We start from the raw sequence: 23,506 nt of genomic DNA, 5'->3' as shown, positions 1-23,506 counted from the left end.
CTTTTTTAAAAAAGAAAGAAAAATCTACCTCTCTCCATGAATTGAAAACGTACAGAAAGCAAAATAAATAACTGCTAAAACAGAAAGCCTACAAGAAAATCAGGAAAGACAATATGTTCTTGTTCTGGTAGTGGTATCTCTGTGGGTAATAAAGAAAAGGAGAGTGTGCCACCAGCATAACATCCGTGATCTGAAAGGAAAGGAAAGGCGCACTTCTGCTCAGCAAGCACCAAGCCTAGGATTTGGGAAAGCCTACTAGGGCGGGGCATGAAAGGAACCCGCAGAAGTCCACTCATTGGGCCTTCCACTGGCTTATTTGCATGGTCTGAGCAGGGCGGAGCCTAGTCTGACGTCACCCGAGGACTGCCTAAACCGCTGATACTCCCTGAGTCAGAGCAGCACACCCGGGAACCTAGCAGAGGTGCAGCGCCGCCCGGATCCAAGCGCCGGGAGCCATGTACGACCCAAAGCGCCGCTGGAGCCTGTCGTTCGCAGGCTGCGGCTTCCTTGGCTTCTACCACGTGGGGGCTACGCTGTGTTTGAGCGAGCGCGCCCCTCACCTCCTCCGCGAAGCGCGCACTTTCTTCGGATGCTCGGCCGGTGCACTGCACGCAGTCACCTTCCTTTGCAGTATCCCTCTCGGTGCGTTCATGGCCACCAGCCAGGCCCCGCGTGCGGGAGGGGTGCTCCATCTGGGGAATCGGTATCACTTTCCCAGGTACCCGAAGGAACCTTGCTCTCCCCCTTCCGGGTGCCGGGGGAACCCAGCTGGAGACCCAGGGCCTGTCACCTGGCCTGGGATTTCCGAGGGCGGGCGGGAGCGGACTCGCCCTCTGTACCTGAGACTCTTGAGCATCTTTTTACTGGCCCACTCTGGCGCCCTGGTTTGAAAATTGCCCTCCATCCTGGTCCTGCCAGTTGGGTCATCAGGAAGCAGCAGGGAGCGACGCGGGCTCGCGGGGTCCTCTCCTCTCTGAGCCGCGGTAGGTTGGTCCTGTGTTGCTCTGGCTAGTGTCCTATTGTGGGTGCCGCCAGGAGCGGCAGGAGGTACCCAGACTTGACACCTTGGTGAAGTCCAACCCTTCAGTAGCCTTGAGAAGTGGCCGCTGGTGCCGGGGTACGTGGGTTAGGAAAGTCTTTGGAACACTCCCTAGATATTGGAATGGATTCCCAGACAGGTCCAGTTCCACCCTCTCTTGTCTTCACTGGCCTGCGCCAGCTGCGCTTCCCAGATCCATGTCACTGGCGGTGACATCCTGGGCATTTGAATCTTGGCTTAATTAAACACTTGCCTATGCATCTATGAGCAAGAAGAAGCACGTTTACTTCTTTAACCTGCTAAACTACTAGGATGTGGTGGTGCCCTCCCCAGTGTCGGTAGCTGGGTGCTTTTGAGATTGTGGGCAGGGCTTGGCTAAGTGCCCAAGGGAGCAGCTGTTGACACCCAAAGGTCCTCAGGCAGCATGATAATGCCCCGATCAACACTCATTGATCTTGGCCTCTTTAACACTTTACTCTTTGTTCTGCTGGCCACAGCCCACGGGGAGTGACTTTGGCAAGCCTGGGGAAGCCCATGCTGACGAGCTGAGAGCTCTGCCATTGGATAGGATCAGTGAGCAGACCCTGAGCTGATGAGATTCAGGGATTAGAAGGCAAGCAAATTGGGCTGCCTGCCTGCTCGGCTGTCTTCCTCAGTGAGGGAGGTAGAAAGGAGCAAAGGGCAGAGTGACTCCTGGGAAGACTAGACCAGGCCAATGGCCATTGGAGAGCCTTCTGCACTATGGCTTCAGCACTAAAGGCAGTTCTTACACGGAGGGCTCTGAGCCCCAATATGGATAGGTGATTAAATGCATTAACCCCAGATATCTGTAACACACATGCATATACAGCAGCCCTTCTCAACCTATGCGTCATGACCTCTATTGGAGTCTCAGGACCCTTTCACGGGAGTTGCCTAAGACATTCCGATTCATAACAGCAGAATTAAAGTTATGAAATAGCAATTAAAATACTGTTATGGCTGGGATATCACCACAATATGAGGAACTGTATTAAAGGGTGTTTGGTAACTGCACAGAAGGCAGGGGCAGCCTGGGGCTGCCCTTCAGGTCACAGAGAGGATAGAACTGTAGGTTATCTCTGATGGGAGCTGCTGAGGTGCATTGTCCAAGGCTTTGGGGCATCTGAGTGTTTGGCCAGGCTTAGCAGAGGAGGTAGGCGAATCTGCCAGCAGTGTGTAAGTTCATCCTCAAGTTAGGCCCAGCAATGGGGAAGGGTTTGCTGGAAGGCAGGGTTGATGTTGGATCAGGACAGGCTGGGATATGTCTGTCTTTGTGGAGGCAGGTTTTGTGTTGTTTTGGGCTGGAAGAGGTGGTCATAAGTGCCAGGGCACAGTGGACTGGCCAAAGGGGCCTGGTCTAGAGAGTGAGGACAGATTACACATGTGTAATCTGGGAACTGTGGCTATAGGGGCTTGCGTGGAGACTAGCCACTTAGACAACCTTTTCTGGGTTGAGCATTTTATAGATGTTACTTTACTCAATCCTTTCTGTCTTCGAAGGTGAGTAAATTTTACTCACCTTGAAAAGGGCCAGCCCGTGGCTGGTTAAGACTGCATATTTACCGCTCTTGCAGAGGACACAAGTTCAGTTCCCGGCACACACTTAGCAATTTACAGCCACCTGTAATTCTAGGTCCTGGGAGTGTGACACTCTCTTATGGCCTCTGTGGGTTCTTGCACACCTGTGGTGCACATAAGCTCATACACATGTATGCATATAAGTAATCTTTTTTTTTTTAAATATAAAGGAAATCTGAAGTATATAGCACTTTCCTGAGTAAGGGGTGGGCTTCAGGTTTATACTTAGGTCCAGGCCTGCATTATTTCTTATACCTTCTAATGCTGAGTGCGTTTGTGCCAAGGTTGGCGGCTTGTGGCTTTATGGACATGAAAGTGAGAGAGCTTATGGGCATGGGCCACAAGAAGGCCTAGCCAGCACCATCCGAGAAATACACACCCCACACCAGACAGACCATTTTGTATTTCTTAGTTGCTCCATTGAATAAAATTAGACAAGGGTAACATTGATTCTTTGAGCTGTTCCCAGAATATTAGCACTTCCTAATGACTGTAAACCACTGTTAATGAGATAATGTCACCCAGTAAACCTTTGAAATGTAGGGTGTCACCCATAGCCACCTTGAATGTACCCCCAGTCATGACCAAGATACAAGGTGGGTTTTATGGTGTCTTAATTGGGACCAGCCACAGTTCAAAAGTTCTGTGTGGTTTCTGGTCTGTCTCCAATGTGGTGCCCTACTCTGTGTGTCCTCTTTCCCCAGACCAGATATTGGAGATCCTCATGGACCTCGTGCGGAAAGCCAGGAGCCGCAACATCGGCACCTTCCACCCATTCTTCAACCTCAACAAGTGCATCCGAGACGGGCTCCAGGATGTCCTCCCAGACAATGTCCACCAGATCATTTCCGGCAGGGTTTACATCTCGCTCACCAGGGTGTCAGATGGAGAGAATGTGCTGGTGTCTGACTTCCAGTCCAAAGATGAAGTGGTGGATGTAAGCACTTTGCCCCTGTGGGTGGGTGTGGTCAAATGAAAGAGTGGTACAGGGCTGTTGTTGTCACACTGGACTGGGGCTATGAAGATGCTGTATACCCAGGTGACTTGGTCTATAGATCCTGGAAACCCTACTGTGCCAGGACTCTTTAATTCTTTTAAATTTTCCAGTGCTGTCGTGGAAGATAGGGCCTTGGTCACACCAGGCAACTGCTTTACCATTCAGCCACACCCTCACACAAGTGTTTCTTCCTCCTTTACGACTCAGAGAACCGGTCCTGGGTGTGCCCCACACCTCAGCTTAGGCATGTTCCCAGTAGGTTGGCCTTTTGAATGAAGCTTCTCCAGGGTAGGATGATTCTTGTTTGTCTCTAGTCTCCAGACCCAGCACAAAGAAGACAATTTTTGCCAAATCTAAACACCAAATTTGGCCTTTTGTATAATACAATATATGCTTTTTATAGTTCTGAAATCAATAGTTGCATTTGACTGAATATGAGTCTCTATGACGCTGTACAAGTGCCCAGCAGCCCTGCAATCAATCTGGTTCTCCATTTGAATTTCTAGTTGCTTCTGAACTGCCAACACCTCTCTGTTCTCAGTGGACAGAACAGTGGTTCTCAAAGTGTGTTCTGGGGGACCACTGTGCATGTATGGCCTCTAACTAGCTGTAAGAGAACCCTGAAGGAGGGCCCAGGTCTGTGCTTCCTGTAGCCTCTGGGTGAGATGCATGGTTCTAGCCCCTTATGCCATGGAGTCAACAGTGTGGTCCGCCTGGATCAATGACAGAAGACTAAAGTGTGAAAATAGTATAGTTAAAGAGCTAGCATTGTTGCTAAGACACAATACAAGTGTGAGTGTCATTCATTCATCCAGATGTTGAAAACTCTTACTGTCATTGGAGAAACACGAGGCAGGCAGATCTCTGAGAGTTCAAGGCTAGCCTGGTCTACAGATTGAGTTCCAGGACAGCCAGGACTACACAGAGGAACCCTCTCTTGGAAAAATCAAACCAACCAGCCAACCAAACAAACAAACAAACAAAAATCCTACTGTGTGCAGAGAGTATTCCGCTTGTGCTGGTCACATGGGGAAGTGTAGAGGGGCATATAGAAGGGCTGGGCCTGTGACTGTCGCACTCCTTTTTTTTTTTTTCCTCCACAGGCCCTAGTGTGCTCCTGTTTCATCCCCCTCTTCTCTGGCCTAATCCCTCCTTCCTTCAGAGGTGAGGTAAGTGTGTATATCAGGGCTCCCTGTGTAGCTCAGTGTCTGAGGCCTCCTTTGTTGTGAGCTGGGCCCCCGGCACCCATGACTGTGTCTGACTGCAGAGCTGCCATCTTCAGTGTAGAGGACAGAATCCACACCAGGCATTCCCAGAGGATTGATCAACAGACTCACACCCCCAGGAGTTTCCTCCACCTCCTGCCTGCTGTCTGTTGGCTATACTGGCCTGGTTCCCTTAATCTCCTCTTGAGCACCCCAGGGAGCCTCCTGGTGGCCTAATTAAAGTGTGAGATGCTTAGGAATTAAATTATTCTTGTAAGGTAGTGGGGATATAGGCTAGCTGTATACTTGTTTCTTTAACCCTTAGGTAAGGTCTTGTTATGTAACTTTGGTTGGAGTTCTCTGTGTAGACCATATTGGCCTTGACCTCACAGAGATCTGCTTACATCTGCCTCCTAAGTACTGGGGCTAAAAGGCAAGTGCCACCTCTATATTTTCTTTTGTTGTTGTTGTTTTTTTTTTTAACTTCTTAATAGGTGTGTTTGCCTGAGTGTATGTCACAGGTGTGTTGTTTGTGGGCACAGTGCAGGACTGGGTTACCTGGAACCCTAGCCATTAAGCATATCTTGGATCTTGTTACTAGTCCCTAGTCTCCTTGTGACATAATGTGGGCATGTGGTCTTCCCAGAACTAAGTGGGAGAGACCCAAGAACATTGTGGTAATGTCCTCTGAGTTCCCGGAATGCATTCCTGGCTTCTCCTAAAGGCAGGAAGGTCACGAGTTCAAAGCCAGCCTTAGCTACATAAGACTCTGTCATGGACATGGTCATTTCCACAAGTAATCCCAGCATTCAGGAGACTGAGGCAGGAGGATCATGCATTCAAAGCCAGCCTGTAAGGCCCTTTCCCCCAAAAGAAAAGTGTTACGGGAAAACATTGTCCTAGATCTCCCAAAGAGAGTCTGGTTTTCAACCTGTAGCCATGTGTCGTCCCCTTAGGAGCAGGGTTCATCTCACACATTGTCCCCATTATATATAGCACCCTCAGTTTATATGGCCCCTTTATGCACATGATAAGGACTAACTTATGGGTGGCCACCTGGCCTTAAGCCTTGACAAGTAGGGCGGACTCTCATGTCCATGAGCCTCTTTGCCTGGCATATTTGAATGGTGGGTATCCTATGCATCCTATGCAAAAATACAAAGCAACATCCAAAGCCAGTGAGAAGTTGCTGGAAGAGTGGTTCCCAGGCCACCATAGAAGCTGCAATGTCTGGCAAACACTTAAACACAGCACCATCTCTTTCCTCTTCCTTCCAGCGGTACGTGGATGGAGGAGTGAGCGACAACATCCCTGTGCTAGATGCCAAAACCACCATCACAGTGTCCCCTTTCTATGGCGAGCATGACATTTGCCCCAAAGTCAAGTCCACCAACTTCTTCCATGTCAATATCACCAACCTCAGTCTCCGCCTCTGCACTGGGAACCTCCATCTTATTTCCAGAGCATTGTTCCCACCTGATGTGGAGGTGAGCTGCGAGCTAGGGTGCCCCTGTCTGCCTCCCAGATAGCAGGACTCCAGTTAGTCCCTCCATGAGCAGACAGGAATAGATCATGCCATGATGGTGACTCAGAAAGCTGTACTAGAGCTGGGTGGGCATCTCCCAGAGGTCAGGATTGGGGTCCCAAGAAGTCAGGGGTGGGGGATGGTGTCCAAGTTTCATTCCTGTTGTTGGGATCACAGTTCAAGGCACAGTCTCTCGTGGCAGGGAAGTGATGAGGCAGGAGCCTATACTAGTTGGCCACCTGGCATCCACAATCAGGAAGTAGGGTGTGTGCTGCAGCCCAGTTCGCTTTCTCCACATTTAAAGTACAGGATCCCACGGGCTGGTGAGATGGCTCAGCAGTGGTTAAGAGCACTGTTCACTCTTCCAAGGGTCCTGAGTTCAATTCCCAGCAACCACATGGTAGCTCACAACCATCTATAATGGAATCTGATGCCCTCTTCTGGCCTGCAAGTGTATATGCAGATAGATCACTCATGTACATAAATAAATGAGTCTTTTAAAATATTTTTAAAAAGTGAGCTAGAGATGGGCACTTTGGCACAGGCCTTTAATCCCAGCACTCTGAAAGCAGAGGAAGATGGATCTCTGAGTTTGAGGCCAGCTTGGTCTACAAAGTGAGTTCTAGGACAGCCAGGACTACACAGAGAATCCTTGTCCTGAAAAACAAAAACAAAAACAAAAACAAACAAGAAAGAAAGCTGGGTGGTGGTGGTAAATGCCTTTGATACCAGCACTCAGGAGGCCAGCCAATCTCTGTGAGTTCAAGGCTAGACTGGTCTACATAGTGAGCTCCAGGACAGCTAAGGCTACCCAGAGAAACACTGTCTCAAAAGAACACACACACACACACACACACACACACACACACACACACACACACACACACACACACACACTATCCTCTCCCAAAGAAAATACCTATATAAAAAATTTAAAAAATATCAATCTTAACACATACACACACAAAGCATGGTGATGCACCCCTTTAATCCCAGCTCTCAGAAGGCAGAAGCAAGTAGATCTTTGTTAGTTTAAGCTAACAAAGCTAGGACTACAGAGAGAGACCCTGTCTCAAAAACAAAAACAAACAAACAAACAAAAAATGTGAGCCCTCTAGATAGGTCAGTGTGTAAAGATGGTTGCTGCCAAACATGAGGACTGAGTTCATTCCTGAGAACATACATGACAAGAGAAAGAGCCAACGCCTGTAAATCATCCTCTAACTTCCATTAGACACATGGACTCGCACATACATGAAACAGGAGCACTGCCCCGGACCCTTTTTTTTTTTTTTTTTTTTTTTTTTTTTTTGTGCTGAGTGTGGAAGCCAGAACTTTACAACATGCCAGGCAAGGACACAATCCCCCAACCCTCACTGGTGGATTATGAGGCAAGACCTCAGTGGTGACGCCCCTCCCCAGGGACAGTTAGGGTAGTACCAAGTTGCTTAGAGTGATCAGGCTTAGTTAGCTGCAGGCCCAGGCCTGGGGCAGGGCTCCTGCTAGCACAGTCTCTGTGGAAAGGGCATTGGAGCTGAGTGAGAGTCGGGGAAGCAGAGAATAGCGCACCCTCTCAGGGGGCCTCCAAGCCCTGGATGTCCTAGGTCCTCAGAGGGTATGGCAGTCACAGCCCCTGTGGTTCACCTGCCTGATTTGCTTACAGAGGATGGGAGAGCTGTGCTTTCAAGGGTACCTGGACGCCTTCCGGTTCCTGGCAGAGAACGGTAGGTCTGGCTGTGGGTTATTGCAGAGTCCCTCAGTTCTGTGACCCAGTCTCATGGCCTTCCCAGAGCCTCACTCTACCCACTTCTCAGCCCTATGGCATAGAAAAACTTTGCCCACTTTATAGATGGGATGCAGGCTGGGGAGGAGAGGCCGGTAGATCCTGGACAGCTGTCCTGAGGCAGAGTTGTATTTGAACCTGGGTACCTGATTGCACTGTGGGGCCCCTCCGCTGCAGGCAGCCTGTTTCTTTCTCTTTTGGGGTTTTTGGTTTGGTTTGTTTGTTGTTTGTTTGTTTTGATCCTTTAGCATAATGGGCTGAAGTTTGACAAGATTTAGGGGCAGTTTCCTGGTGAGGCCATCAGAACCTGCTTCCCAGACAAATGTGGGTTCCACCCATGGGATGAGACTTCTTCCCATCAGGTGCCTGCCCTTGAGTCATCTAGGCTCACCTGGGTCACCAAATTGGGCTGTGGTTTGACATCATGACTGTCACAGTTTATACACATGACCAATGATCACGAGGTAAGGAATGAAGGCACTTCTTTCTTTCTTTTTTTTTTCTTTTTGTTTTTTGGTTTTTTTGAGACAAGGTTTTTCTGTGTAGCCTTGGCTGTCCTGGACTCCCATTGTAGACCAGGTTGGCCTGGAACTCAGCGATCTGCCTGCCTCTGCCTCCCGAGTGCTTGGATTAAAAGCGGGCGCCACCACCGCCCATGGTGAAAGGGCTGCTCGAGCAGAAGGGTGGTGACAAAGAGATGGGCAGATCCAGGCCGCAGGCTGACCTGTGAAGGATGTCCTGGAGAATGTGGGCCCTGGATGAGTAGCAGGGCTGGAGCGTAAGGGTCAAGGTCTGTGAGTCACAGAGATGGTAAAGGAAGGCCTGTGTAGCTGGAGTGGCCAAAGATGGACCGAGAAGAGGACATGGGCAGCACTCGGGAGGCAGAGGCAGGCAGATTGCTCTGAGTTCAAGGCCAGCCTGGTCTACAAAGCGATTCCAGGACAGTCAAGGCTATACAGAGAAACCCTGTCTTGAAAAACCAAAAAGAAGAAGAAGAAGGAGGAGGAGGAGGAGGAGGAGGAGGAGGAGGAGGAGGAAGAAGAAGAAGAAGAAGAAGAAGAAGAAGAAGAAGAAGAAGAAGAAGAAGAAGAAGAAGAAGATGATGATGATGATGTGGACTTGGGAGGGGTTTGTACCTGCAGCAACAAGGAGCCACTGAGGGCTCCTAAAGCAAGAATGGGGCAAGTCAGAGGAGAGTTGCAGTGTAGTGAGGGGAAACCAATGCCCATAATCACACACAGGTATACATACATAAAACACACTCATACACAGGTATGCACAGACTCGGGAGCTGGGAGGGGTGGGGTACCTTATTCACAGTGCTACTTCATCTTGGGATAGCAATCATCATTGCTTGATCTATTTCAAACAAAACAAACAAACAAAAAACCCTTCACACTGTTGCTTCTCAGTTAAGCTGGTGGGAAGGACCAGAGAGTCCCAGGGCTCAGGGGCCTGAGGCAGGAGGGGTTCAAGTTCAAGGCCAGCCTGAGCTATATAGTGAGACGTTGACTCAAAGGAAAGAAGCAAAGAGCACTTGAGAGGAAGGAGACAGTCCCGGACTGGACACGTCTCTGCCTGCCTCTTAGTACTTGGCAGCTGTGGTGGAAGGGTTTCATCTTGGACACCAGACATGGCTCTGCCATCAGTGGCTCTGTGACTTTGAATGAGGGTCAGTGCTTGAGTTTCCTCCCCTGACTTTTGTCTCAGTCAGTTTTCTATTGCTGTGAAGAGACACCATGAACATTGCAACTCTTATAAAGGACAACATTTACTTCACAGGTTTCGTCCATTATCGCCATGGTGGGGAAACGTGGCGGCCACAGGCAGACATGGAGCTGGAGATGGAGCTGCTGAGGGTTCTGCATCTGGTTCTGTAGACAGCAAGGAGGGACTGTGCACCACTGGGTGTAGCTTGAGCATATGTGACCTCAAAGCCGGCCTCTCCAGTTACATGCTTCCTGTCAGAAGGCCACCCCTCGTAATAGTACCATTCTCTAAGGGCCAAGTGGTCACACACACAAGTCTATGGGGAGCATACCTAGTTAAACCAGCACACAAGGAGAAATGATGATTCTGGTAGCTGGGGAATTGCCACCGTGCTGTTGTCCAGGGCCTGGAATTTGTGCTCAGCCTGTGGAAGAGGAGTTCTTTGTTCGCCAGAGTATTTTACTTTGAAGCTTATGAACAGTCGCAGACAGCATCGCACAGAGCCAGAGAGTAAGCGAGTGAGCCAGGCAGGAACCACCTTCCCGTCTTCCTGGCTGCACACTGCACTTCTCTCTGTTCTGATATGGCCACCTTAAGCCGTGCCCTGCATGGGATTATAGCAGGCATGAAGTTGCTGTGTTGGCTCACCATATGGGGCTGAGTGAGGCTGGCTGGATGACGACTGCCAACCATCTTTCCTCATGGGTATCTCTGTGTTCTTTGCAGGCATCTGTAATGGGCCCCAGCCCAGCCTGAGTCTGTCTACAGAGGAGATGGAGCCTGAAGGCCCAATACCCTGCTTAGAAAACAGCAGCCTCTTGGGGGACAAGCTGCCAGTCAGCCTGTGCCTTACAGCTGTACCCTGGGATGAGAATATCCGGGAGACCCTGTCCCCCAAACTCAACACAGGTACTGCTGTACTGGGCTAGGATGAGACCAGGGTGTGCTGGTCTGTATAAGGGACTGGGCCACCTGCTGTTTAGAAGAAGAAAAGATGGCACTTTTCTCACAGGAAGCTTCTGGGCTTGCAGGCACAGGCCATAGGGATATCTCCCTCTATTGCACAAGCTGGCCACTGCCACCCATCCCTGTACCTCCTGCCCTGCCCTTCCTTATCCTTAGAGGTCATGATCAGGAGGAAAGCTGATGCATGCGAGCCCAGGGTTACCCACACAGGCTCCAGCCCAGCTGCCAGGCCCAGGCCCATCCTGCCAAGCTGCCTCCCTACATCCTCCACTCTGTCAAGGGCCGCGGATATGAGGGAGGACTTGGGGTCCAGCCTCATACATTCAGAATGCCTTGGAGGTCACTGTTGTCGACTTGTCCACCTGTGTTCTCTCCTTAGCTCCCTCCTTCTTCAGCCCCAGATTTTTATAGCGCCTTGTGATGTATTTTATGTCACTGGCCCCGAGGTAGACAATGATGTGTTCTGTTTGTGTCTCTCAAAATTCCTGTGCTGACGGCAAGCAGAATGTGGTGTTGTCTTTAAGGGGTGAAGACAGGAATTTCAAGGCAAGCTTTGGCTACATAGTGAATTCTGAGTCAGCCTGGACTATGTAAAACCCTATCTCGAGAGCAAGAATAATTCTAAACACACTGACGTCCAAGCCCCCAAGGGGATGGCGTTAGGAGTAAGCATTGGAACAACTCCTGAGGGCAGAGCCTTTTACATGAGATAGCTGCTGTGAGAGGGCCAATTCAGCTGGGGAATGGTGGTGTTTGTCTTTAAACCAGCAGGGGAAGGGAGAGGCAGGCAGATTTCTGAGTTCAAGGCCAGCCTGGAGCATGGTCTACAGAATTAGTTCCACGACAACTGGAGCTGCATAGGAAACCCTGTATTGAGAAACAAACAAACAAACAAGCAAATAGGATTAATAGATATCTTCTAGTTCTTTCGGCTACAGAGGTACTATCTGTGACCTGGGCCACACCAGACACCAGCAGCTGCTGGCTCCGCAACACTTGGCCCCCAGCACCCAAATCTCTGAGGATTCGGTGCCCCTTGTTTATAGAAGTTGCTATGTAGCCACGGTTTGTGACAGTGGTCCGATCTGCCAAGTCAGACAGGCTAACCCATGAGAGACTCAGCTGTGCATGGAACCCAGGGTCTGCACTCCAGACAGTAGCTGTTCAACAGGAGGTGTCAGATCAAGGGGCGGTGAGGGGAAGGTGGGAGGTCGTGGGGGGGGGTGATAAAAGGTAAAGCTCCAGAAAGGAAGAGCCAACTCAGAGGTGGAGGTGCTGCCATGGGGTGGGGGTGGGGGGGAGCAGGGAAGCGGTGTGCTCCCTCAGACCCATCTGGAAACATGAGCAAGCCATAGGCTTAAACACATGCCAGCAGAGTGAGGTGGGGGTGGGGAGGGGAGAGGGAGGAGGAAGGGATAGAGGAAAAGAGATGGGAATCTTTCTTTTGTGTCCTTTTCTCTCTGAGATGATGTCACTGTGTAACCCACACTGGCCTCAAACTAAAAATCCCCAGTGTCAGCATCCCAGTACTGGGACTAGAGGCCTTAACCACCACCCCTGGCTTGACTTTGACCTCTGTATTACCCTTGCTGTGAGAGGAGCAGCTCACAAACCCCAGTGTGTCCCAGCTGAGCTGCTGCCAGTCCTTTGGCTCCAGGTTTCCTTTATTTCAAAGCCTGTCTGAGCCCCAGACAGAGGGTCTTGAATCTTGGTATTCTCAGGAACCATATAGACATGTAGTTTCAAATCACCTTTTTTTTTTCATCCCCCAGCTTTGAGTGAAGCAATTAAGGACAGGGGGGGCTACCTGAGCAAAGTCTGCAACCTCCTGCCCATCAGGATCCTGTCATACGTCATGCTGCCCTGTACTCTACCCGTGGAGTCGGCCATCGCTGCAGTCCACAGGTGAGCGTCGAGCCATGGTGTGACAGTTCAGTGTGAGCTGCTAGTGGCTTCAGCCCAGGCTGGCTGTACGTGTCACACGATGGAGCCCCTAAGAGAAGCCTCCTTCTTTGAGCCATGGGTATCTGCAATACGGTGTGAGCTCTGAAGCCACCTGGAGATGCAGAGAGCTATCAGTTGCCTCAACGAGCACCTGGTGCAGCTGTTCACGATCCCCTCGGGAAACTGAGGCAGGGAGAGATAGAAACCACAACTGTATGGCCAGCAAACTGGTGAATAAGAGGGCCGGGGCTAGAAGCAGGTCCTTGTTGTCCCTGGGGCCTGTCTTTAGAATCACAAGCGAGCCGAGAAGCCCAGTCCCTCTGGCCATGCTTGGATGATATGAGTCAGAGTGGGCAGTTAGGAGACAGAGTGGGAGTGGTCCTGGAACCTGGGGATGGGGCTTCCTCTCAAAAGGCACAGCAGGGCAGTAGTAGCTCAGCTCAGTCATCAGACTGTCCTGGTTCGACAGCTGGCTGCACTCCTTCCACAGCTGTGTGGCCCTGGACTAAATGACTGCGTGTCTCAGTGCCCTGGACTAAATGACTGCGTGTCTCAGTGCCCTGGACTAAATGACTGCATGTCTCAGTGCTTCGGTGTAGGTTTGAGGAAATGGCTAAGGAGACTGCCTGGGGCCCTGCGAGGTCCTGGCTGTGGGCTGGGCTCACGTGTCCAATTGTCAGCAGTGGCTTCTTTTCAGGTTGCCTTCCCTTGTTGGGAGATGTCTGAGGGTTTGGTTTTGTGGTTGCAGCTTTGGAATTCTGGGTATTTACATCGACTTAGTTAAAAGCGAGTGCCAACAGGTTAGAGAGAGAGAGAAAGAGAGAGAGAGAGAGAGAGAGAGAGAGAGAGAGAGAGAGAGAGAGAGAGAGAGAGAGAGAGAATCTCAGAAATGTTTCTAGCATCACAACCATGCTCAGAATGTTTCAGAGCACACACCTACTGGGTGTGGTGGTCCACATCTATGGTCCCAGCACTCTGGATAGAGGCTGACACAGGAGGATCAGGAGATCAAAACCATCCTGGACCACAGAGTTGGTTAAGGGCAGATTGGGGTATGTTTAGAGACCCTGTCTCTTAAGAAAGATGTGGCTGGGAGGTAGCTCAGTGGTGGAGTGGATCCTTAGGATGGTTAGTGCTACCATGAGGGAGGAGAGGAGAAAGAAAGGAAGAGAGGGAGAGATGGGAGGAGAGAGGGAGGGAGGAAAGGAGAGAGAAAGAGGGAGAGAGAGAGAGAAGGAGGGAGAGAAAGGTATCCTCTGGCTGTGTCCTCATGCTGTCTCATCTGGGCTGGCGCCCCAGGGACAGCACCCAGACCTGCCCTTCCATTCCCTTGGACCCTGTCTCTGTTTCTTGGCACTCTCCTTGTTTTTCTGAAGCACGGCCTTCCCAATTCCCTAAGGAAGCAGAGTCCTCCTGCCGGCCTCCCCTGAGCCTCACCTGTTTTCTGCACCTGACTGCTGGGCAGCTGCTCAAGGCCTGAGGGAACAGCCAGCCCTGTGAGATTACCCACTTCCCACTCTTTCTCCTTTCCTGTGGCTGAGTGGTTCTAGGCCTTTCTGCCCGTCCTCTGCTTCGTCGTCAGTCCATGGGCTGTCACTTTCTCAGCCAAAGGTCCCCATCTCTCCTGTGGTTGAGGACAGGACCTTCTGTAATTATGTCTGTATACTTTCTTTTCCATGGCTGTTTCTCCTTGGCTGTCCTGGACTTGCTTTGTACTCACGGAGATCTGCCTGCCTCTGCCTCCCAGAGTGCTGGAATTAAAGGCATGCACCACCACAATTGGCTTTTGTTTTGTTTTGTTTTTTGGGTTTTAGTTTGTGTTGTTGTTTTTTGTTCTGTTTTATTGAGACAAGGTTTCTCTGCATTGCTCTGACTGTCCTAGAACTCAATCTGTAGACCAGGCTGGCTTTGAACTCATAGAGATCCCCTTGCCTCTGCCTCTGGGATTAAAGGTATGCATCATCAGCCCCTGTCAGGGAACCTTCTCTTTTTTTTTTTTTTTACATGATTCAAACTTTTGACTTTTTGGCTCTGATCTGAAGTCTCAAATTTACCTCCCAGTCTCATTCTCTGGATTCTAACTATACCAGCATGAGTTCAAGTCTGAGCTCTGGCTGGTCTGTTCTTCCTGTTCTTTTTCACATGAGTGTTGCTGTGTGTGTTGGGGAGGGGGAGGGGTGTTGGAGGCGGCATGTCTGTGTATGTGGGAGTGTGTGTCTTATGTTGAGGGAATTTTTATATGTAGTTAATGTCTGTACACATTGGTTTTGTGTGAGTGTGTGTGTGTGTGTGTGTGTGTGTGTGTACTTGCAGCTGCTCTAAGTGGCCTGGTTTCCTTTAGCAGTTTTCAAAGGTCTCTGTTGTGATGACATCCCAAATCTGCTTAGGAAGCTGAAGCAAAAACAAAAACAGCAGCAACAACAACAACAACAATCCTCCAAAACAACAAAAGCCTGGGCCTGCCTCCCTGCTTCTTTCCTCTCTGCCCCTTGGCAAGCCTACAACTTGTGTGGGTCTGCTTGCACACCTCCATACAGGACATGCTAGACTCTCCTGCTCCTCCCCTGCCTTTCTATGTTACCATGCTGCACCAGCCCAACACCCCTTGTTTCTCCCTCAGAATTCCTGGGTAGCTTTACTGATCCAGTGTCCCCCCTCCCCTCTGGAGTCAGTCTCCTGCTCTGGGGAACCTGCCTTTTTGTCAGAGCCTCAGATGCTTTTGGACCCTGTGGTGCTACCAGCGAGTTCATAGTGGCCATGCACCAGCTGACCTCCATGGAAAGCCTAGGCCTCAGACAGCACTTACCATCAACCCTTGAGAGACTGGGTAGACTGACCCCAAGTTGAGGCCTTTCCCCATTCATTTCCAGCAGCTTTCTGGAGCCCTAAGTGGTGGCCTGGTTTCCTTTAGCGGTTTTCAAAGGTTCTCTGTTGTGATGAGATCCCAAATCTGCTTTAGGGAGCTTATCAGATTGAGGTGACACTGGCAGCTGACTTGGATGAAGGTCACTGTTGAGAGAGGACTGCTTTCTGTTTTTTGGTTTTTGTTTTTTCTTTCTTTCTTTCTTTCTTTCTTTCTTTTTCTTTTTCTTTTTTCTTTTTCTTTCTTTCTTTTTTTTTTTTTTTTTTAAATGTTTTTTGACACAGGGTTTCTCTGTGTGACAGCCCTGGCTGTCTAACACTTGATTTGTAGACCAGGCTGGCCCTGAACTCACAGAGATCCACCTGCCTCTGCCTCCTGAGTACTGGGATTAAAGGCGTGCACCACCATGCCCAGCTGAGATGGCTGCTTTTTATTGGCTTTTTCCCCCGGTCTATCTTTAGGCTGATACAATGAACCCATGTGTACATGAGTTTGTGTGTGTGTGTGTGTGTGTGTGTGTGTGTGTGTGTGTGTGTGTGTGTTTGTATGTGGAGTACATATTCACAGTTTCCCTGGCTTCCTTCCCACAGGTTGGTGACGTGGGTTCCTGACATCCCTGATGATATTCAGTGGCTACAACAGGCCACATCCCAGGTTTATGCCCGAATGACGATGTGTCTGCTTCCGTCTACCAGGTAAATACTTTGGCCCAGGGTATGTGGGCTAGATGGGCAGAGGCAGGAGCATTGCTGTGATGTCAAAGCCAGCCTGGTCTATAAGTGAGTCCAGGACAGCCAAGGCTACACAGAGAAACCTTGTGTTGAAAAATGAAGAAGAAGAAGAAGAAGAAGAAGAAGAAGAAGAAGAAGAAGGAGGAGGAGGAGGAGGAGGAGGAGGAGGAGGAGGAGGAGGAGGAGAAGGAGAAGAAGAAGAAGAAGAAGAAGAAGAAGAAGAAGAAGAAGAAGAAGAAGAAGAAGAAGAAGAAGGAGAAGGAGAAAAGCCCATAGCACAGGATATGGTGGCCCATGCCTGGAAGTAACAACAGGTGATGACATCAGAGGTTGCTAGGACCCTAGAGGCAGGCAGCAGGCTAGCAGGCCTACCAGGATGCTAACAGTCTGACTCAGCAGGTATCAAGGAACATGTTTCTGTGAGAAGACCCATGGTCCAGTTGAGGGCTTCTGGGCGGGGGAAGCTTTGAATGTCCCCCAAGGGTGTTCAGGTAGGGGAAGAAGGCCATAGATTTAGGGGATGGGGACTGTCACCTCAGCACTGAAGGCAGGAGGAAGATGTGGCTCTGGGCTGCACCTCTGCAGTGGCCCGGTATGTGATGGTGAGGTCAATGCCTGGCACCTGTTAGGTTTTGGGAGAGGTGGGTATTCAAGAGGACACTGTAATAGATCCCTAGAGAGTAGGGGGTTTACTAGAAGAGTTATTAATGCCATGGATGGACATAGACAGAGGGGCAGCAGCATAGTGGGGGCTTCCAGGAAGTTCAGGCCCCAGCACCAGATACAGGAACATGGTGGGGTCTTTGAAGAGAAATTGAGCCCATATGGCAGAAGACGGAACCTCTTCCTAGCCCTTTTGAGGCTGATGGGAGGTTCACAGCAAGAGTCTACAGCTCTCTGACTCCCAGGCAGGAGGCAGGGAAGTGGGGTGGGGAACAGGATGTGACATCGCTTTGATGTAGACTCACTTCTCAGGTGAAATATTGTGCCCTAGCAAGCCAGGATTCACAGTGTCCCAGGAAGGGCCTGTGTGAGGAGTGTCTGTGAGAGGAGACCTGAGCAAGCCTGCATCTTACAGTCACAGTCTCACTGTACTGAAGACCCAAAGGAAGACCCACTCTTTGTTTTTTTTTTTTGTTTTGTTTTTACTTTTGGTTTTTCGAGACAGGGTTTCTCTGGGTAGCCTTGGCTGTCCTGGACTCACTTTGTAGACCAGGCTGGCCTCGAACTCACAGAGGTCCGCCTGCCTCTGCCTCCCAAGTACTAGGATTAAAGGTGTGTGCCACCATGTCTGGCTGGAAGACCCACTCTTACCTCTTTCTTTCCATTTCAGATCCCAAGCACCCATGAGTCACCACGGAACACCCCAGTGTGGCCACCACCCATCTCTACACAAGCCCCAATGCAACTCCGCTGGTTTGTAAATTGGTGGTCTCCCTGGTTCCTGTGAACTTGGACATTCTCCCTGTGGATGGTCCCAGAGAGGCCATCGCTGAGCCACCCTGCCTTCCACCCCAAGCCCAGCGTGATCTTCAACTGGAGCAACAGTGTCTGGATGGTGGGTGGGTGGGTGGGTGGTGCTATTCTCTCTGTTTTCCGGTGGGTGGGGTCTTGTTACTTTTGGAAGCTGCTAGGAAGTTCCTCTCCAGTAGGGGAGCCTCCATCCGTGCAGCTGCCACTTGGTGCTGTGCTGTGACCCCAGGATCACAGGCTAAATTAATAGTTTATAGAAAACCAAAGACGACAATTTGGTGTTTAGAAAGCTACTTCTGTTCTGGGTGGAGTCTGGTGCTTGAGAGCTAACCTAGAGAGGAGAGTCCACTTTCTGGAGGCGTGGGAATGGTTGGGAATGTCAAGGGCAGCAGTGTTTGAAGTCGGGAATCTGAACTGGGCAAACTGGTAAGGACGGGCTGGAGTGCGCTGTCCTTGAAAAGCGTCTGCCAGTCCAGTGGTAGTATAAAATAACTTATTACATTCAAGGACAACCTTTGGCTCTTACTAAAACAGTTGATGAAGAATTCTGTATAAACACACCAGGGGATACGTAGTGAGCTATATGTATGGTCAGAACAGCTGTGAATAGAATCAACCCTAAAATAAAATCTCTTGTGCATGCGGGCAAAACTACACAGGTAGGAAACACAGTGGCCCTCTGCCTCCTCCCCCTCAACTTGAACTTGCCTTGCTTTCTCCACTGTCTCTAAATCTTTGTACTGTCATCGACCAGCGCCGCTGTGTTCCTTTTCCTTCTACACCATCAGCCTTAAGGGGGATAAGCACCCACGTTTCTCAGGTGTATGTATACAGATGCTTTCTCAGGTGTATGTATACAGCTGCGGGTGTGATTTGCACCTTAGATTAGAACATAAATGAACAAAAGAAGCAAGGGCCTGTGCATACTCCTAGGCATTGTCGGTAAAGGAATAGCCTCCTGTGGGGCCCACAAGCACTTCTCCAGGGATAATCCCAGCCTGGTGCACCTGATCTCAGCAGGGTGGATCCTGATTGGATAGGCGAGGGCTCTGGAGGCAGAAGGTGGTTCCAGAGGCAAAGCATCTGAGATACCCAGAAGAAAGACCGCCTCGTAGAAACCAAACAAACCAAGAGTGACAACATAGCTCAGTCGCTAGTGTGCTTCTCTAGCATGCGTGAATCCCCCAAGTTCAGTCTCTGCACTATATAAACTGTAGTGTGACAGGTAGCCACATATGCCTGTAATCTCAACAGGCAAACTCTAGCAGTAGAGGCAGGAGGATCAAGAAGTTCAAGGTCATCCTTGAATACTTAAGGAGTTGTCAAATGATAACTATGCCTCAAAAACAAAACAAAACAACAACAACAAAAAAAAAACCCCAACAAACAAGCAAACAGAAAATAGCAGAGGAGACCTCTGCTTTGAGCTGTTCCTTTCTAGGACTTGCTCATCAGTGGAGAATAACATTCCTGCCCCATATCACATAAAGCCCCTCCTGGTTTAGAGCCCTCCACTCTCAGGAACACCAGGTGTGAGACAGTTCCAGCAGGGAGCAACATCTTGAGTGGTAAGCATGCAGCAAGCTGGTTCACTTGTATAAAAACAAATGTGGGTGTGTCTATGCAAATGAACATTCAAATTACAGAAGGATTGAATGGATACACCGAAAATACCTACAACTGTTAATGGGAAAGGGTTCATAATAAATGTGTGTGTGTGGAAACAATAAATATGATTTTTTAGGAATGTACTCTGTCTTTTCCAACTCTCTTTTCCTACAACCAAAAGGGTCTGGGGGACAGCTCCCTCTATAGATTTGTACCCTTTCCTGTAGGCATGCAGGCTACATGTCCTCCACATTGCAAAATAAATGATTGGGTTGTGACCATCCCAGGCTCACCTGGAACTCTCCATTCTTCTGCCTCAGCCTTCCCAGTACCAAGTTCCCACACATCGTCACACTAGCCTGGAGTGTCAATTTTAAGTAACCACTGGAGAAGGTCAATGGTGTGGTCTCCAGAACACACTAAGGGAAAATGGGGAGCAAACAATGGTGACAAAGGGCTAGGTGGGTGTGACTCCCTTAGGCACAGGTGATGGTAGTGTGGACAGCCTTGAAGACTATATGAGCACTCCTAGGTGGCACAGCTAGGAAGGGCATCATCCACCACAGAGGGATAACCTGACCCAAAGCTTAGATCATGGGCAGAGTGTTCATGGCTTCTTCCCCCCTCCCCCGCTCCCCCCCAACCCCAATGTAAGGACAATGAGGGGGTAAGGGAGTGATAGTTTCCCAGGGAAGGACTACACTTCCCAGCTTCCCTTGCAACTAGGTCATTTCTACCTCTATAAGGGCCTGTATCCCATCTTTCCCTGTAGTTATTTTGGTCACCTGCATATGTGGGTGACAAAATTCTCCCTCATCATGAATAAACACCATCCCACCTAAGGTCAGACCAAGGCTCTCTCTCTCTCTACAGCTGCCTTTTAATACTCTAACAAGGGAAGAACATGTGAGAGGCTGTTAAACTCAGGTCTTCTGAGTTTATCCCTGGAAGCCCAAGTGAGAGACAGAGTCCAGAGTCGATGCAAAAGCAAAGGAATTTATTATTCTGATGCGCCAGGGTCTACCGAACTCCAGGGAGATGGAAAGACCCCGTCCTACAGACACCCAGGGTTTAAATATTACAAAAAGTAAAACTCAGTGACAATGGTTAGTTAAAGAGTGCTAGGCTAACAATAGGGGATCTAGGGTGGTAAATTCTAAGTAGGGTGAGATAAGGGCAGTAATTTCCAGGGGCAGAGTTGTTCTCATTATCAGCCTGCAGCTTGCTCAGCTTACAAAGCTATTGTCATGGGAGCTGAGTCCAGGCCACCAGTAGTTTTATATTTGCTCAGCTAAAAACTCCATTTCCTTAGCTAATAATGAAACACTATTTCCGTTAGCTAATAATGACACTGCTGAGTGCAGGCCATCTAGAATCTTATACGGCTAAAGTTATATTTTAAGTTTAAATTAGTGTGCTTAAGAGATCTGTAAAATAAAAATGTCCCTAACCTGTAAGCCCCACTTGCTCAAGGGCAGATGACTTCTTGGAATGTTGTTGTCTGTTGTCCACGTAAGATAACAAGCCATGTGTTTTCACTTCTGCAAACAAGCTTGGTTGCCCCACTCACAGGATGTGTTGATCACATGCAGGTGATGTAGGCAGGAAGCGTGTCAGGATGTATGCTTGTCCCTGATTGGACGAAGGCAAGGAGGACATATGTTGTTATGAAATTACCAATACAGCCTAATAATGCTTATCATTTGTCCTCTAATTATTATTATTATTATGATAGTATTTTCTAGCCCGCTAGCAATCATTCAAGACACAGAGACCTGTTGTATTTAAAATAGCCTTAGTTAAGCTGGGGCAGGGCAGCTATCAATCCTCTAAACTATTTCCCATAGTGGGACAGGCATGGGATCCCTGCCCCAAACCCATGCCATCTGTTTCTAATAATTTCTATCAAGCTACCGCCCATCCATAATCTCAAATACTTGCTAATGTTCTTCATCGGGGCTGATTCCTCCATCCACACCGGCCACGAGCTTCTCTTCCATCTAACCCATGGCGGCCTTCCTCTCCTCTCCCTGGCTCCTTGGCTCTCCTTTCCTTAGGTCCCTTTTTCTTTCCAGGATTCTCTCTTTTCCTCCCAGCTTGGGAACCTTAGCCACACCTATCTCATTTGCTCTGCCTAGGTGATGGCTTTTGATTGGTCAAAAGGTGGGTCACAGACACAGCAAGCAGTAATTAGCATCAAAATACATCAGACCATCCTCCAACACACATAGACTCATGGGGTTTGCTTTATAAACAATTTGGTGCCATAGTCTGGGAACCCTGGGTATGGACCTAGCTAATGTGCACTAACTTGGCCGGTATTTAATGAAGCTTGCTTAAAATCTGGCTCAAAAAGTGTGATAGTGGTTTTATTCTCACCTGGTGGAATTAAGGGACATTGTTTATAAGTGACAGAAGAATGACTTTGGGTCCTTAGAGGTTTTTGTTTGTTTTCTTGAGTCAGGGTCTCTTTGTGTGTAGCCCTGGATCTCCTGGAACTCTCTGTGTAGACCAGGCTGGCCTAACCCAGCCCTCTTACAGATTGGAAGTCTGTCGTTGGGAAAGAAAGCAGTTGAATACAGGAACTCTGCAATTACTTTAGTCCTTGCATGGTCCCAGGTTCACAAGGGTCTGAAAACATGGGCCCCATCTTTGCAGTGCTGATTTGGTACTGGGAAACCAGTGGGTAGGTTAAGGGAGGGAGGGACTGTCAGAAACAGGGCTGACTACAAGGATGCTCAAAGGTTCTGTCTCTATCGGTGCGGGAAGAACATGAACTCTGAAGGCTTGGATGCCAGAGGAATGCTACTTAAACAGAAAACAGGGCAGTGGTCTCCTGGAGGAGGAGGGATGGAAAAGGAAGCTACGCTTGCTTCAGCAGTCAGGAGCAGTGGTGTCAGGCTGACTGCCGGTCAGAGGAACCCCACCTTGTCTCCCCTCCCCCAGTAAACTGCAGTTCATAGCTGAGTGACATTACATGGGTCCTTTGAAACAGAGTAACTGTTTCTGCCACAAAAAGACAAGCACACAGCTGTGTGGCTGCCCTCATCTGAAAGCTCAAGAAATAGAAATCTGAAAAGGCAGTGGTGGCAAAGGACTTTAATCCCAGCACTGAGGAGGCAGAGGCAGGTGGATCTCTGGGAGTTTCACGTCAGCCTGGTCTACAGAGCAAGTTCCAAGGCACCCAGAGCTACAAAACAAAACAAAAACAACAAAAACCCATTCCAAAACCCGCCGGGCGTGGTGGTGCATACCTTTAATCCCGGGACTCAGGAAGCAGAGACAGGTGCATCTCTGTGAATTCTAGGTCAGCCTGGTCTACAAAGAGACAGGACAGCCAGGGCTATTAAACAGAGAAATCCTGAAAAACAAAACAAAACAAAACCCCCAAAACCAACATACATGGGGGCTATAGAGATGGCTCAGCGGCTAAGAGCACTGACAGTTCTTTCAGAGGACCTGAGTTAAATTCCCGGCACCCACACGGCAGGTCACAACTGCCTGTAACTCCAAGATCTGACACTCTTCCATAGAAATAAAGTATAAAAATAAATAAATAAAAGAGCATCAAGTACAAAAAAAAAAAAAAAAGAAAGAAAAAAGAAAAAAAAAAAGAAAAGAAAGAAAAGAAAAGCCACACATGTTTCTGAGGAGTCTGCGAAGGCAATTCTTTACTATTTTATTTTAACTGTGTATTTGTGTGGAGATAAGAGGGCAACTTCTAGGAGTCTGTTTGTTCCTTTCACCAAGTAATTTTGGAGGACTGAATTCAGGCTGTCAAATTTGGTGGTAAGTGCCTTTCCCTACTGAACTGTCTCGAAAGACGAACCCCGCCCCATCCCCACACACATACTTTTCTTTCTTTCTTTCTTTCTTTCTTTCTTTCTTTCTTTCTTTCTTTCTTTTCTTTTCTTTTCTTTTCTTTTCTTTTCTTTCTCTTTCCTTAATCCCGGCGAAGGTGTTAACGGTATTGACCCAAGACACACATTTTCTCTCATGCCTGCACCCTTCTGGTCACACTTTAGAAGTGAAACTGTGGCTCCAATGAATAGACCTGTGTAAG

At 49.1% G+C, this 23,506-nt stretch overlaps 1 protein-coding gene and 1 long non-coding RNA gene across 4 annotated transcripts; one reads left to right on the top strand and one right to left on the bottom strand.

Annotated features, from left to right (window-relative positions):
• The first annotated feature begins 367 nt into the window (after positions 1-367).
• PNPLA3 (patatin like domain 3, 1-acylglycerol-3-phosphate O-acyltransferase) lies at positions 368-18,655 on the top strand. Of its 2 annotated transcripts, XM_084749783.1 has the most exons (9): positions 370-642; positions 3,343-3,575; positions 4,739-4,804; positions 6,118-6,327; positions 8,029-8,089; positions 10,585-10,767; positions 12,597-12,729; positions 16,222-16,326; positions 17,696-18,655. In XM_084749783.1, exons 1-9 carry the CDS (start codon positions 456-458, stop codon positions 17,784-17,786), a joined length of 1,269 nt encoding a protein of 422 aa, XP_084605909.1. In that variant the 5' UTR covers positions 370-455; the 3' UTR covers positions 17,787-18,655. The 2 variants fall into 2 exon arrangements, with proteins under 2 accessions (XP_084605910.1, XP_084605909.1); XM_084749784.1 differs by lacking the exon at positions 4,739-4,804 and having other exon boundaries at positions 368-642.
• Positions 18,656-20,419: 1,764 nt separating this feature from the next.
• LOC311579344 lies at positions 20,420-22,748 on the bottom strand. 2 transcript variants are annotated; one of them, XR_014773124.1, is made up of 3 exons: positions 22,698-22,748; positions 21,823-21,993; positions 20,420-21,075 (listed from the first exon to the last, which is right to left on the bottom strand). It is a non-coding gene; the product is annotated as an uncharacterized lncRNA (long non-coding RNA). The 2 variants fall into 2 exon arrangements; XR_014773125.1 differs by lacking the exon at positions 22,698-22,748 and having other exon boundaries at positions 21,823-22,680.
• Positions 22,749-23,506: the final 758 nt, after the last annotated feature.

This window comes from Acomys minous (genome assembly GCF_964271855.1).
Source record: "Acomys minous genome assembly, chromosome: 12".
Classification (NCBI taxonomy): Eukaryota; Metazoa; Chordata; class Mammalia; order Rodentia; family Muridae; genus Acomys; species Acomys minous.
Note: the sequence above shows the minus strand (reverse complement) of the source record. Positions and strands in the feature narration are given on the sequence as shown.